This window comes from Apis dorsata, unplaced genomic scaffold (assembly GCF_000469605.1).
Source record: "Apis dorsata unplaced genomic scaffold, Apis dorsata 1.3 scaffold_169, whole genome shotgun sequence".
In the NCBI taxonomy this organism is placed as follows: domain Eukaryota; kingdom Metazoa; phylum Arthropoda; class Insecta; order Hymenoptera; family Apidae; genus Apis; species Apis dorsata.
In genome coordinates, this window is record NW_006263457.1 from 1,180,150 (window position 1) to 1,195,666 (window position 15,517).

Sequence of the window (15,517 nt, forward strand, 5' to 3'; positions counted from 1 at the left end):
GAACTTTTTCACCTGGCGAGGATTGGATCGTATTCTGCAATCAACTTTTTTCCCGAGGTATCCATACTTTTAGAAACAGAGAAAGTTAAGAGAAAAGAAAAAGAAAAAAAGAAGAGAGCGGCGAGGAGGAAATGTTCAAGTGTCGCGAGTTTCTATAAATTGTCGGTGTGTATTAAAAAATGTGTTTTAGCAATTTTTTTTACAAGCAAAAATTCGATATCAAATTATTAAATGGAAAACTTTAAAAACTCTTCGATCGATCTTCTTTCTCGATAATGTCAAAGTCGAACACAACCGATCATTTCTCGATCGAACAGTTTCTCTCTTCTTCGTTCACAAGTTTTCCTTGAATGAAATTTAATTTATTTAAACGACGATACTCCTGAAAGGAGCCCACATCGGCCAAGATTGAAGGTTCGAGGAACGAGCAACTTGCATTCACTGTTCGTGGAACAAACCGATCCACCCGGATTTTACGATCTTGTTTACGTCCGGTCTTTGGAAGAGCCGCAGCCATCGCGGAATTATGTGTCGATAGAATCGCGGCTCTGGGACAAGGAAAGCCCTGAATCTCTGTATCCTGCCGCGGAAATGATCATTCTGATGTAATATTGGCGAGAAATCGTCGGTCGATCGTAAAAGCGGATGCTCGAGACGTGGAACGACAAATGGCGATATAACGTCGCGATATATTCGGCATTAAATTGGCCGTATTTGCAAAGGTGCCCGGTTTTGCAATATTTCGATGCGTAAAATTCGTGTACAGGTTACGTCGGCAATAAAAACAAAATTAAAAGTACCAGTTTGGAGAATTTTAATTGTACTTTTGAATTTTGATTAAACGAAGCACGATTGATCGATATAACGAATGAGAAAAGATTAAATTTGGACTCGGAATTCGATATCAGATAAGATAAAAAAAATCTCAATCCTATTTTTATGCTTTCAAATTTCGATTGCATCCACGATTTTTCGTTCGATATTTCAAGAAACTTATATCTTATATTCTCTTCGCCCGCGAGAATTAAAACGATCGTGTGGGTGACCCTGAAATTGGCTTTCGAGTAAGAGTGAGATAATGCGATAAAGACTTTGATAATCGTGTGTTTATATTTTAAAATTTCAATTATCCGTTATTTAAGGAATGATTGTGCAATAATGTACCTAACGCGGCAAGATTCATGGCCACGTCGGCCGCCTTCGTAACGAAGGGAACGCTGAATGGTGCTTACGGTGCACGCAATTCGACGACCCTGGTTTCGGCTCGAATTTCACGGTGGCAGTTTCGTTAAACGGTGAAAGGAACATTTCGAGGGGCGATAGGAAACGATCAAACCGGTTAAAAATATGAATTCCCACACTCGGTGCCCGGATACCGTATAGAATAAACAGTTAGATGTTGTCGAGAGGGCAACCTTGCTCGAACCGGCCAGAGACGAGGTCTCGTGAGAGACTTTTCGATTATCGAATATTGCAATTCGAGGATACTTGATTTTTTTTTTTTTTTAACGAATTTCTCACAACGTTCCATAAAACGTGTTATTATTATTATTACTTTTAATTTTTATTTGTTTATTTTTGATTTATTTGTTGCAGTTTTTATTTTTAATTATAATTCTTTCACAGATATATTTCATTCAGTTATTATGAAAAGGAAGACGCATGGGATGACTGTTTCCACCAGCGTAACTGATGGTTATAAATCATTGGGAACACTTTCTATACGATCTTTTTTATTCATATATATATATATATATATTCTATCATACACATTGCGCTGGTTACACAATAATAAAACACGAAAGTAAAAGTTTCTTGAAGTTTCATTTGCGGATTTTCTTGTCACTTTCGACGAGTGATCTAACGAACTTCAGCATGTCATTTTTTATTACCGGTTTCATATTCAAACACGATCGAAAATAGAAATTTGCTCACTGCCGCTAATTGACCATAATATTGTACGCGTCACTACTCTTTTTATAGACTGTTGCTTGTACTCAAGCAACAGTCGAAGGGTCATTAAAATCTAATCAAAAAGTCGAAGAAACGAAAGAAGCAATTAATTAAAAAGACATCCACCTTTGCAACAGCCATTGAACTAAATCGTGTAATAAAAATTATATGCATAGAGAGAAAGATATATATATACACATATGTGTGTATGTCTAATAGAGAAACTAAAATAAAAAATAAATAAATAGAAAAAGCAATTAGGAAAGCTTCAAGTACTAGAAACTACATTCTCCCAACTACAACCGTACGTACAAAAAAGGAATCTCGGTATATTCGATGAAGAGTGAAAGAATAAATAAAAGATACGAAAAATTAGAAATTTCGCTCTCTCAACAACTCGTCAAATACAAATATAATATAAATACGTACATAAAAATCTCAATATATATTATAGAAAAGGTATTGAAAATATTGAATACCAAGGATTTCAATTTCACTCGAGAGATCTTTTTTTTTTTTTTTTCCTTTTCTCGTCTATTTTTCAAGCTAAAATATATTCGTAGAAAATGTCCAGGAACTGCAGACGCGGTTAATGATACCAAAGCAGGTTTAAGATACCATCCACGTTATCTATATGGCTCAAGCTTCTCGGTTTCTGCGTGTTATTGTTCTGGCGAGTAAATGCAATTGGTCTCACGGATTTCGCAACTCGAGAACCGTGGGGGGTTTTTGTTTGTCCCACCGTTTCTCCCGCGCGTTTTTCGCACTCGCTTTGCCTTGAGCCGGGGAACGATACCAGAACGAAACCGTGGAAAAAGGATCGCGCAAAGGTCGATGTGGCAAGAGAAAGATCGATGTCGAGGATTGTTTTTGATTGAAATTCAGCTTCCAAGTTTTGGAAATGTTTCTTTGTGAAACGAGGTTGGACGAAAGAAAGACTCGAGGAGAAAAGTTAGTTATCGAAAGAGAAAGAAGTTGCGGATAAAAGTCTGAAGAAATTTTGCAAAAGTGACAGTTTATTCTAGAGTTGATGAAGTTGATGGAAAAAGAAAGAATTTGTTAAGAGGAAAGAAGAAAGAATTAGATGAAATGTGATGTTTATTATAATTTCAATTCTTAAATGCAAGATTTTTGAGATCACGGATGTAATATACGATTATAGAAAAAAAAAAAATAATTTGAAAGATCCATCCCAAAATTGTGTAATTCAGAAAAGATCGACACATCAAATAATCGGCTAATTTAAAACGGAACAGAATTTATTAGCGAATTTTGAAAATGAAACAACTCGATTTCAATTCGAGTGACGCATTATTGAACGACGTTTCGTAATCTTCGAGGTTTAGCTTAGTGAAAGCTCATCCAAAGGAAACGTTTTCTTCTCCAGAGGTAATCCTCTTTAAACCATTTTCCTCAGACTTCGAAAACAATTAATCATCCACAACATCTAATATCTGAGATCTTAATCCCCATTGATCCACCTATATCCCGATATCTAAACACCGTGGCATCTAATCCTTCGAAATGAATACACCCAATAAACCTTCCATCCAGACATAAATAAACGTCGATCAACTGCAAAAGCTCCATTAAGAATTTAATCCATTCGGCCCCTAACATGAACTTGCAATTAGACATTTTTATCGGCGGAACGGCAACAACAAACGAATCAACGTCGAACGAATGAAAAACGAAGAAAAATGTAATAAGAGGCAAACCAGTCGATGCACGTGCACCTGCACGCGCATAATGCACGCACCTGGTACGATTGCAAGTAAAGTTTTTAATGATTTCTTCATGGCTGCGTCGGGATTTCATCAAACAGAGACCCCTGATTTCTTAATAACGAAACGCCGTAGAATCGGATCGCGAGTTTTTTAGGGAGGGAGCCATTGATAGGTTTGAGAGAAACCTATTTGAAAGGAATAGTTGGTGGCGTTCATTCATATAGAAAACGAGTCTATCTGTGATAAGATCTGTGATAAAATAATCGATCTTTCTTGAAAAATGTGTGCTTTTGCTAATATCGATAATTATTTTATTCGATTAGAAATTACTTTTTCACATTTTATTTTTCTCTTGATAAGATGTTCATTAATATAATTGAGAACTGATAATTCGAAGTAGATTTTCTTGTAGATTGGCAAATTTTTCTTAAAAATTATTATCAAATTTTATAAATTGCAATTTATTGTTCTATTTTTTTTTGTTTTTAAATTCTAAATTTATATTTAAACAAGAAAAAATTATAAAATCGTTTGTTTGTATAACAGAAATTTATACTCTACATATATTTACATTAAATTACTATAAGGAAGAAGGATACTATAATTAATTTCAAACGTTTTCCTTTTAATTACATTTCTTTTTTTTTTTAATTCAAAAAAAATTATACTCGAGAATTTTCTTCATCAAAATAGCATTCTAATTAAAAAATATCGCGAAATTAAATGAACAAAGCGTTATCGATTTTTTCATTACATTTTTTGGAAATGAATAATTCTCGCTCAATTAGAAATCGAAGAAATCTTTTCCATTTCGGTGTTTGCCAATTAAAACCGACAGGAGAAAAGGAAAAACCGCGTCGAAAGTAACCGAGCTAACGATTTTTGCTGCGCAAAAGCAAACATGAATGTTTCACAAGAAAAGATTCGATTCACCTAGATCGTGGCAGCCTTGTTAAACGTGCTAATTATGCATAACTCGAAATTCACGACGATCGTCGACGCGTGTTATGTGTTACGAAATCGATTGATCACCGATTCGCGCGAGAACCGGATCGATGATAACGATCATCGATATCTTCTTGTTGATTAGCGACGACGAAGTGCAAATAGCTTGCGGTTTTTTCCTTTTTTTTTTATAACACGACGATAGAGTTTCAATGACAGAGATGTCTTTGATTTATTCGAAATTTTTTATTGATATATCTTCTGACTTTTAAACGTCTTCACGAAAATTCGATATTAGAATGTGCATCACAAATGAGTTTAAAAATAAAAGGATCGAAGATGATTGTTACATCATAAAATTGTATAATAAAGCAGCTTGAATTATTTGCATGTGAATAAGTGCTCAAAAAAAAAAAAAAAAAAGAAATAGTAGTTTGTAAATTTTATTTCAAAATGATTGTTCAAAAATTTTAAGCCATCAAAGATATAGATGTCTTTTATAGTCTTCTACAAAAATCAAAAGGCTCACTTTTTGACACTTTTTAAAAACAATCTCTTTATATTAACAAATCTTTGCAACCAAAAAAACTTTATTCGCAAAGTTAAAAATATTCCAAATCTTTTCACAATTCCTTCCTTAATAATTAATCCTAATTCTCTTTTCCAAGTAATCATTCATCAAAATCAGAGTTCGAAGAACCAAAATCCAAAAACCAAAATCCCAGAGACTTACCTCGAAATCTTTTCGGATCGTCCCAGCTAAGCCAGATGATTCTTCGGTGTCACGGGTGAAATCACCTCGAAAACCTCGAAGAAAAGAAAAAAATAAAAAATTCCAGCCAAAGACGAAATATGTCCGAAGTGAATCCGCGATCGCGATCGATCGATCGAAGGAAAGAGGAAGCAACACTCGTCTCGACGGCGTTGCCTCGACTGATTCAAGAACCGAGCGTGAAGTGACGGTACGGGAGGCCTGGGTTTACGTTTACCTGATCGTCCACAAGCGAACGTTGGACGAGGAGGATCGTATGTTTCCCATCGGTAAAACAGAGAGGGGCGTAGGTGTTGGGACGGCGGGGAGGGCGGAGACAGGTAACAGGTGAGAGAGAGGGAAGGGAGAAGGTGGAAGAATGGGTTTTACAACGTTGCCATGTTGTCTGGCGAGCCTCGGATACGGGTTACGTGTACGACGATGAGTGGAAGCGTCGATCTCTTTGCAGGAAGCACGAGGATGATGATAACGCACAGGAGCGGCGGCGAACAAAGGGGATGATGAGGTGGTTGACTGCCATCCGGCCTGTTCAACGGCGTGGTGAACGTTTCATAAACTCCGTCCGTGCCCCTTACGGTATACTTTTTGCCCTGTCTAGACCTGCTCGGTCGGTAATGCGTGGTGGAGAAGATTTATCGCGAAAAAATGGAGGAAAACGGGTTAGGGATTTCTTCGCGCGATGTTTGTTTGCTAATTGAGGGAAGAGGATATTCTCGAGGGAGGAAACTTGGTTCCGCTTGGCCCTGTTCTAATTAGCGAATTTTTATTACGAGAAAAGACGCTCTCTACAGGATTTCTACTCTCTCTACAGGAGTGGCAATTAAGGAACGTTCCTTACGAGACTAATTTCGATCAATATGGTTAATATAGAATGGACTATAAAAAATTAATGTTTATAATAATATCCTGTTGATTCACGACTCTAATATGAAATTTATTTGTAATTTGCACACGAGAAATATCTTACGTATTCACAGTTTTCTCAGAAATATAAAATGATTGTAAATTATTATATTAATTAACGATGACATCAACTTGGCTATCCGACTAATTTTAAATTATAATTTTTGTGTATAGTTTTGCGAGAAAGAAACAAGAGGAGAGATGAAAAATAAAATATGATCGTGATTTTATTTTCCGTGGACGTATTTCTCTCGAATTTTTATCTACAAAGATTTTCTATTTACGAATTCTAACGGACTAAATAAATAACGTACATATGCAGTAAAGATAATTCAACATCGCTTCAGCGAAATCTTCATTTTCACGGAACAGTCGTCATGAATGCTAATGAGCGGTACGTCAAACAAGAATCGGTAAATTCTCTTCGAAGAGAAACCGCAATTTTTTTGTTTGCTCTTTAGCAAGGCAGCATTGTAAACCTTCCAAGTAGTTTTCTTCCGTGTGCAAATCATTGCAACCGATCGATTAGGATTACTCAGAATCGGCGGGCCAACCGAACGGTACTTCGTTTTCGACGAAGGAACCTTTCTTGAAGAACTTCGCGACTGGATCTTAATCGGATATTCCGTTAATTGATAATCTAGCTGCTTTTTTTTTTCTTCTTCTAACCTGGCTATCCGTTAAGAGTTCATTCAAATGAAAATTACCTTGAGAATTTGTGAGAGAGAGGAAAGAAAAAATTGGAAAGTGGTTTATGATGAAAGAAGCGCACACCTTGAAAATATCGAGGGAAGGAGAATGAGAGGATTTGGCTGATTTCATAGATAAATGATTATAAATAAAGATTAAGATCGAGCAAATGTGAAATTAAGACATTATCTGATCGTAAATATCTTATCGAGATTAGAAACTCTGTTGCTAATTGATGTTCGATATTTATTGGTGTTCAACAATGTTTATTTATAAGTTAATCTATTTAATCAAATGGTACTCTCTCTTTTTTTTCTTTCTCTCTCTCTCTCTTTCTCTGTGTGAAACGTTCTTTACAGTGGTTTTCCAATTATTTCATATTTGTTTCGTTTTTATATTTATTTCATAAATTATGTATATTTTATTTGTATATTTTCTTGTATTATTTCGTGAAATATTCATTATATCTGGTTTTGCAGTCATTTTCATTTCTACACTTATACTTTAAGTTAGATTCCTATTTTTTTTTCTTTTTATACTTGTTCATTTCCAACTTCGATCTTATTTATTTCTTGTACACACTGAAAGCTAATATTTCTTCTTTTTCAGTTTCAAAATAATTAATAACTCTCTTCGCACATATCTATTAATAAAAAGTCGTTATTAACAATTAATTCTGATCCGAGCAGAAAACTCGATCCAACGATTTAAAAGGTATCACCTCCTCCAACAAATCCAATCAAACATCGATAAAACCAAATAAATAAAACGGAACTGGCATCTGGTTTTTCCACGCGCAAAAAGAAAAGGAAAAGATCATCTTCGACCGCCATTTACGATCAGAGTGTTCCAACAAATGCGAACAAATATCGTACGCAATAAAATCAAATAAATAAATCGATCGGTGGTATAATACTCTTCTTTTCTTTTCTTCTTTTTTTTTTTTTTTTCGAGCAAGAAGAACGCATTTATGACTTAAGTGGCGGAGAATTTATTATACATCGGTCCATGATTGTCAGCTCGGTTCAAAGGAGGAGCGAGAGGCGGGAAAAAGTTGCGGCCGCGAAGCAAAATTGGAGCAGGCTCGTTTCTTGATCGATTTCTCATGCGCCGAGCCGCCTCTCGGTTATCTCTCCTTATCTTCGAACCGGTTCGATCCATGGATCATCCTCCTATTTGCCCTGCGGCTACCTTTACGAGAGGCGAGCCCTTCGATGACTCACTGTGTATATGCAGAGCCGCGATTAATAACGAGCCACTACTCGCGTGGGTCAGCGTCCACGATCCGTGAAAAAAGGAACGAGAGGAATACACGTGCAGGGAAGTTTATTCGAGATGCGTGCACTGTTGATCGTGCGCAAAGAGGATGAGAGTAAATTATATTTTGTTGTTGTTGTTTGTTTTGTTTTTTTTTTCCTTTTTTTTTTTTTTTTTTTAGGATGAAGGATTTACGTTTTTCTTGCTTCTTGAGATGAAAACCTTACGTATCACAGCATGGTGTATGATCTCGTGATGATCGGTTGGAGATCGTATTTTTCGATCGAATAATTTCGCCGAGAAGAATTTGGAAAAAAAAAAGTAATATGGAGAAAATTATACAGAGCAAAGAATCGAACGTTTTGCGTTATAACGTATCCAATTGCCGACAGATTTTTATCCGATACATTTCCTCTTGTTATTAGTAATTATATTTTAATGAAAATCCTTATTGATTTTGCATCGTGAAATCCAATCATCGCTCGATCCGATATAAATAATATTTAAGAAGAGAGGTTTAATTTGATGATATTTAACATAGAATTCTCTGCTATTTTAATCTTTGCTCGACCAAGGTCGATATCGAGACGATTTAATTGAGAAATCGGTGGACTCTTTGTGGACTAATTATATACTTTACCAGCTGCGTCTCGAGTTTAATTGAATGGAGGAGTTTAATAGATTGGGCGGAGCGAAACGGTGCAAACACGATTAGTTTTGGGGTTGATTGTCAACTTTTCCGTTGAATGTATGTTTACACGAGAAGTTGATACAAACTTGTGCAAATAAAGGGATTAAATAAATAACAGAATGCATTGGAAGATATCGAAATGTTATTGGAGATATAGATAAAAGGAATTTAAAACTTTTTATTGTTTTGTTTACCGATAAAAAGCGCAAAAGATGATCGCAATAATTGCAGTTAACGCATCATCTTAATGTCACGAGGTTTTTTACAATACCTATAATTGCGCGATAGTTACACAACTATTGCAATTTACATAATTGTCTGCGCAATCATATGATGCACATATGTTTGGAGACAAGAAACAAATATTCGTTACTGCAAACATTATTTTATTTTATTTTTTTCTTTCCATGAATCTTCAGAACCATATTGAAAAATATAATCTCTCGATTCTCGAACCTTAAAAAATTATTGATCCAATAAGGAAATAATAAATTCAACAATTCAGAAAATTCCTATTTTGCTGAGAAATTATTATATACACTCGCACAAAATTCTTTTAAAAATTACCACACATCCAATTATAATGCAATATAAATTTCTGTATTAAACTAAACTTACATCTCTATTAAATAATAATTCGATGTCTGCCCTAAATATTTGAAAAAATTGCAATTTATTTCCACGAATATTTTCACGAACACCTACAAGGAGCATAGAAATCCGACGAGAGAGCGTTGCGCAAAATCCCTGGATGATAATAGTTTTCAAACACCAGCCACGTGCAAAATCCATCTAATCGAGGAATCGATACTCGGCTCTCGAAGCCAAGAGGTCGATATATCGACACCGAAGATCGCAACGCGGATTGCAACACCCGCGCCACAGTGTTTATCTTTTAATGGTGGATAAAGTTATATCCGCAAAAAGAGCGGATTTCCACCGGGTTCCACGAAGATATCGTTCCACTCTGAAAAACTCGACTCTTGTTCTATGGCGACATCCAGCTCGTAATTCAACAACCGCGGTTACCCACTAACCTTAACCGACTACTGCGTGAAACAGCGATAATAATGGCTGGCCGATAATGGGTCACTGCCGGAGAAAGTTTTCGACTCCGTTACATACAAGTGAAGACGAGGCAGGCCGAAAACGAGGCTCCACGAGGATAGGCGACGCCCATCTTCAGATTTCCCGATCTGGGTCAACGATCAATATCGATCTATCCGCTCTCGACGCGAGATCTATCGAGGATTTGAGTTTCACTACATATATACAGCGTATATACAGCAATGGAAATATGATAATAACACGATAATATTTTTGCGCGATTTCCAAGTAGAATTTCCAAAGAAATGGAAAGTATATTTGAAAGATATGTGAAGATCTATTTGTACCACTTGTTTTATCGTCTATGTCGAACCAATTCGAGTTTCCATAATATAAAGATGTTTATTATATAGTGAGTTCTCCAGTTACAAAAGAAAACGATGAAATTTCGAATTATCGAAATAAGAGAGTTAAAACTTTTAAAAGTTCGTACGAGAATCGCTCGTAATTGTATTTACTTTTTCGTTCTTTCATCACGTAATTCATCAACCGTAATTAAGATTCTTGTAACGTTATTATATGCCACTCGACGATATATATATCTAGCAAGAATTATTTTATCAAAATCACGATATAAGGACGAATTACGTTCACTGGGTCCCGTTAAATAGTTGACGACGTTCCACGATAATGGAAATGCTCGATGGCGATCCTTGTCCTCGGTTAATTACGATTAATTGGCGGCGGGTAATTACGCGAGTTCCTCGGCCGCTAAGAGATTTTCCGCGAAACGCGGCCCTTCGCGCTTCGAAGACTTCTCAACGCCGCTAATTGCGGACACCTGTTCTAATTGCCTCGAACAATCGAACGCGCAGCCGAGAAATGCACGGGGAACAATTGGGATTCGACGCGATGCTCCTCCTTTCGTGTTTGCGCGATTGGAGGGAATTAATATAGAGGGTTTCCTGTTATAACAGTGGACCGGATGAGAGTCGTGAGATGAGATTTCGCGTGAATTGGATCTGGTGATTTTAGGGGAGATAAAATTTTTGCACGTTGGAATGCTCGTTACAGTGATACAGGGTTTCTTTTTATGGTGAGTTTTTTTTTTGACGATAGAACGTTTTTAACGAAGAATTATTTTTAGGAATGAATGGAAAATGCAATGATGTAAGTTTATGGGAAGAGAGATAAATACAGGAAATAAGATAGAGATAAGATTTGTATTCGTTTAGTTTTCTATCTATTTCGTGGGAATCTCTAGATATAAATTTCCAAGATTTTATGAATAATAATTCGAAAGTGTAGATATTATTTGGTTAAAATTTCATTTTACTAATTATCACAAATTAAAAGTCATTTTTTTTTTAAACAAGGAAAGCTCAGGATTCGTGAATAATAACAATATATTATAATTTTGGATGGAAAATGTTTATGGCAAATAATCACGAAGAGTTCAAACATTCAATTATATAAAAAAAAAAAAAATAACAACAGCATAATTCAAAACACAAAGAACATCCTCAAACAAACCTCTCCGTATCTTCCAACAAACTTTCCATTCATCTCACCGCACAGATTAATCTGAAGAAAGATAAGTAGAAGTTAAGAAAGGTGATGCTCGATCCATGCAATCAGTGAACGTAGTTGTCTACGTTCCAACACGAGGAACCTTGAAATCACTTATGACTGTGATCGCGCGCCGATTTCCCTGTAATCTTGGAATTATCGAAGGTCTGCCACGGAACAAGAATTTTCCTCTCCGTTCCACAACCGCGTACACGTTCCACGTGTACTATCTCGGCCCTAGTATTGGATGGGAATGGCTTGGATTACCGCGATGGTGACGCGATAATGATGATTACCGCGCTCGTCCACGGACCACGGGGGTATTTTTCACGCCAACCCGTGAAATCGTACACCGGCGCGAGCGATTACGATATAAATCGATCTCGGCTTCATTGCCCAGGATTAATAGCGGATAACGGAATCGTGGAATAGTGTGCACGTTATCATTGCACGAGATGGGATTTAACCCTTTCGAGACCAACAGAACATCTCGAAAGAATGAAATTTGGAATTGTTGTTGTTGGAAATTAGATAGATTGAATCGATCTATTTTTGCATTGTTGCGATCGAAATTCATCTCGAAAGGGTTCATAGGTAATGGTGAAAGAATCTGTTTGATAAGGAAAATTAAATTTTAAGAATGAATAATTTTTAAAAATTTTATATTTGATGATTAAAAATACGTAGGAATTTTTAGGATTCTATTTTCCAATCTGCTTTATCATTTTCAGAGGAATTGAAATAATTTTTTTTTTATTTTTGTTATTGATCGTAATGCAATATTGGTAATTTTTATGTGAATAGGGGATTGCGAATAGATAAAGATTGAAAAATATTTTAGAAAATTGGAAATAGATAGTTCGATGTTAGAAAAGATTCTTAGTTTAGATTAGATCTTTATTTAATTTTAGAAAATAATTAGAAAATAATATAGCTCCACAAAAGACAAAATTCCCAAAATTCCTTTTCAATCTTTATATCAACTTCCAATAATAATCCTTTTTATACAATTAACCTAATATTATCAGTAAAGTTTCACAAGTCGCAAGTAAACCAATTACTATCTAATTACTATTATTCAAAATAAAATCACGAATGAGAGAGATCTACAATCCACGACAACTTGTAACTTGTCAAACATCACCAACATTATCTATAAACTATTCTATTATAGAAGACATACCTATGAAACGCAGAAAAGAAACGTGCTGCCCTCTTAGAGTGAAAACTCCCTAGAATCCTAGAGATCCCTAGATCATAGAACACAGAACGAACTTCTAAAACAAGGGAAACGAGGGGGGTGGTTCGATCGGGTCGAGTTCCGCGTCGATGGGAATGAAATGCAACCCTATAATATCACGTTTTGACGGACGATGGGGCTAACACGAGGCTTTTTCTCCCGGCGTCGCGACGCAGGAGAGCGACGGTGGTTGCGATGGTAGCGACGCCGAGATGATCGGTAATGGGAGACGCGGAGGCGGAACGGAAAGGGATCGCGATATGGAGGAGGATGAGGACGAAGGAAGGGAGGAAAGGAGCTCAGAGGGTGGAGGTGGTGGAGGTTTCGGTGGTTGGAGGTCCCACCTGCTCGGTGGGCTGACGCAACGTGTCAAATCCTGGTACTGGGGCGCCAGGCCCCTCGTAAGTTTTAATATCAAACGAACCATAAACACACAAAAGTGTCTATTTACGCACAGATATTTTTTTTATCTCTTTCTTTTTTTCCCCTCTCAATTTTTCTCCTGTCTTTCTTACCTTCTTCCTTTTTTCTTTTTTTTTCTTTTATTTTAAAAATTAATTCCTTTTCTTTTCTTTCTCTCTTTTACTTTCTTCTCATTGTCTCATTTAAGAGTTTCGAGTCGGTTTAAAGGATGGCGCGGAGATTCTCGACGAGTTTCCTTGAAATTGAAACGACTGTTTTAACGAATCTCAAGTGTTTTAAAAGCCTCGGGGCGTTAAAATGCTTCGAGCAATGCAAATTTGTAAATTTTCGTTCAAAATTTCGACACCTTCGACGCTTTTTATTTTTTATTTTTTTTTTCGCAAGAATCGAGGCGAATCGTTTCTCTTTAAAAATTCTGTGCGATGTTCTTTGCGACTCGAAGCATCGCGCGAATTATTATTTGTAAATCGAGAAGGGATAAATGATCGATAATTGTCATTAAAATTTTGCGGTATATGAGAAAATGGGAATAATTTTCTTCTTATTTTTTGGGTTTCGCTATTTCAATTTATTTTTCTTAAGTGATGTTTTATTGAAAACTACGTGAATAAATTGAAATATAATTTTACATCGCGTGCGAACGAGATTTACTTAAATTGGAAAAATTCGAAAATGTCAAGAATCACTAGTATTCATTTAATCATTAGTAGCATCTCGTTGCTTCAGAGTTCATTTTAGATCAATAGCGAAATATTATTCATCAGAAAATTAATAATTAATAGATAAGAGAGTAAGTTAGATGAAACATTAATTAGTAGAGATAGTAGTATTAAATAGAAATTTCCAACATAGAACTTTCCAATTGAGAATTCTTATAATTTTAATTTTAAACCAAGCATATCACCGTATTTAAAAAAATAATTTGTAGAAAATTCTTTTATTTTATAAAGAGTATATAAATAAGTAAAATCATATTCGATATCCATCCAAATGTAAAAATTATATCTTAATTTCGTCATCTAATTTCAAATCATCGAATATGACCATCCCCTTTGGCATGAACTTGTTTCTCCCAAATTAGCTTTTCTTTTATATTTTCCCTCTCTATATAATATTTTATATATAATATTTCTCACTATTTATCTATTTGTTACTACTTTTTTACTTGTTTCTCTTTTCCTATTTTTCACCAAAATTTCAATTTTCCTTTTTCTGCTCTTAGAGAGTTAGCGAATTTAGTCGAAATAGCGATAGGTGTGTACGTGTTTTTTCTTAGATGTCTTGCACATGCTACTTTCGATTTGTCCTTAACTTATATATTCAACGCACGACTACTGTAATATCTATGCAACGTATATGTAATTATAACATTGTATTAAACAACACGATATAATTATATATACAGTTTTGAACATATGTCAAAGTGTATTTTTTATATAGATGTCTTGGCATGCACGATCACTTTACTCACATCAAAATACAGTATTAGCGATAATCGCGAGATTCGCTTCGTACATACAAAGGATAAATAAAAGAGTAATTTGAGAGTAAAAAATTTCGCAACTCTCGAACTCTCATTATTCATTAACGCACTTGCGAAAAATAACTCTCGAGAGCTACTCTCAAAGATTTTTATTCTCAAATTTATTCAAACCCAAACGGAACGTAGAGATAGCACACCTATACATAGATATCATTATTCGTCTCATCCCGATCCCAGTGTTATAGAGACTCGTAAATTAGAAGAATTAGAAACGTGATCGTAGACGGTCGATAGAATCCGCAACATAGGAAGAAAGCCTCGATCGGTAATAGAAAATAGGTAATAGACGACGGTAAATCAATAGAGAAAGCGTAGAGAGAAGTTTTCACCAAACATGGAAGAGAACCGGAAAATCCGTCGAGTTTCAACGATTAGAGTTTCAACAAAGATGAACGTTCACGCGTCATTTTCCTTCTTATTATTATTATAATTTCATATTTAATTATTTCTTCGAAGGAAAAAATCGAAAAGTCTTTTTGCAATCCTTCAATTCAACAACTCCTAAATTTCCACTTAAAATTATTCATTTTCTTTTTTCCTTTTTATCGCACGAACGATTACTCAAGATTTCTTCTATTATCATTTATCGTTACTTTTCCTCAATTATTCGATTACGATTCGAGGACTCGAATCCGTGGAATTTGGCCGCGGTTAGGAAGAGAAATTGAAACGCACGTGCGTTCGATCACGAAACACTTTCACCGCTCGCGATTCGCGCGTTTCTCCGCGCGAGGAAGTGGCCGGCCGCGAAACCTCG

General features: G+C 35.6%; 2 protein-coding genes across 10 annotated transcripts in view; one reads left to right on the forward strand and one right to left on the reverse strand.

The window, feature by feature from the left end:
* The window catches only part of LOC102673804, a 6,980-nt gene extending 1,366 nt beyond the window's left edge, over positions 1 to 5,614 (reverse strand). The window contains exon 1 of the mRNA XM_006614078.2: positions 5,359 to 5,614. The gene's annotated coding sequence lies outside the window, so the exon portion shown is untranslated. The remainder of the gene's footprint in view (positions 1 to 5,358) is intronic.
* LOC102673940 (whirlin) overlaps positions 1 to 15,517 on the forward strand; it is a 92,654-nt gene that overhangs the window by 73,966 nt on the left and 3,171 nt on the right. For 7 of the 9 annotated variants that reach the window (XM_031509700.1, XM_031509696.1, XM_031509697.1 and 4 more), the window contains one exon: positions 12,971 to 13,195. The exons of the other annotated variants lie outside the window; for them this stretch is intronic. In XM_031509700.1, coding sequence (XP_031365560.1) covers positions 12,971 to 13,195 — 225 coding nt within the window. The remainder of the gene's footprint in view (positions 1 to 12,970; positions 13,196 to 15,517) is intronic. 9 annotated transcript variants of the gene reach the window in all.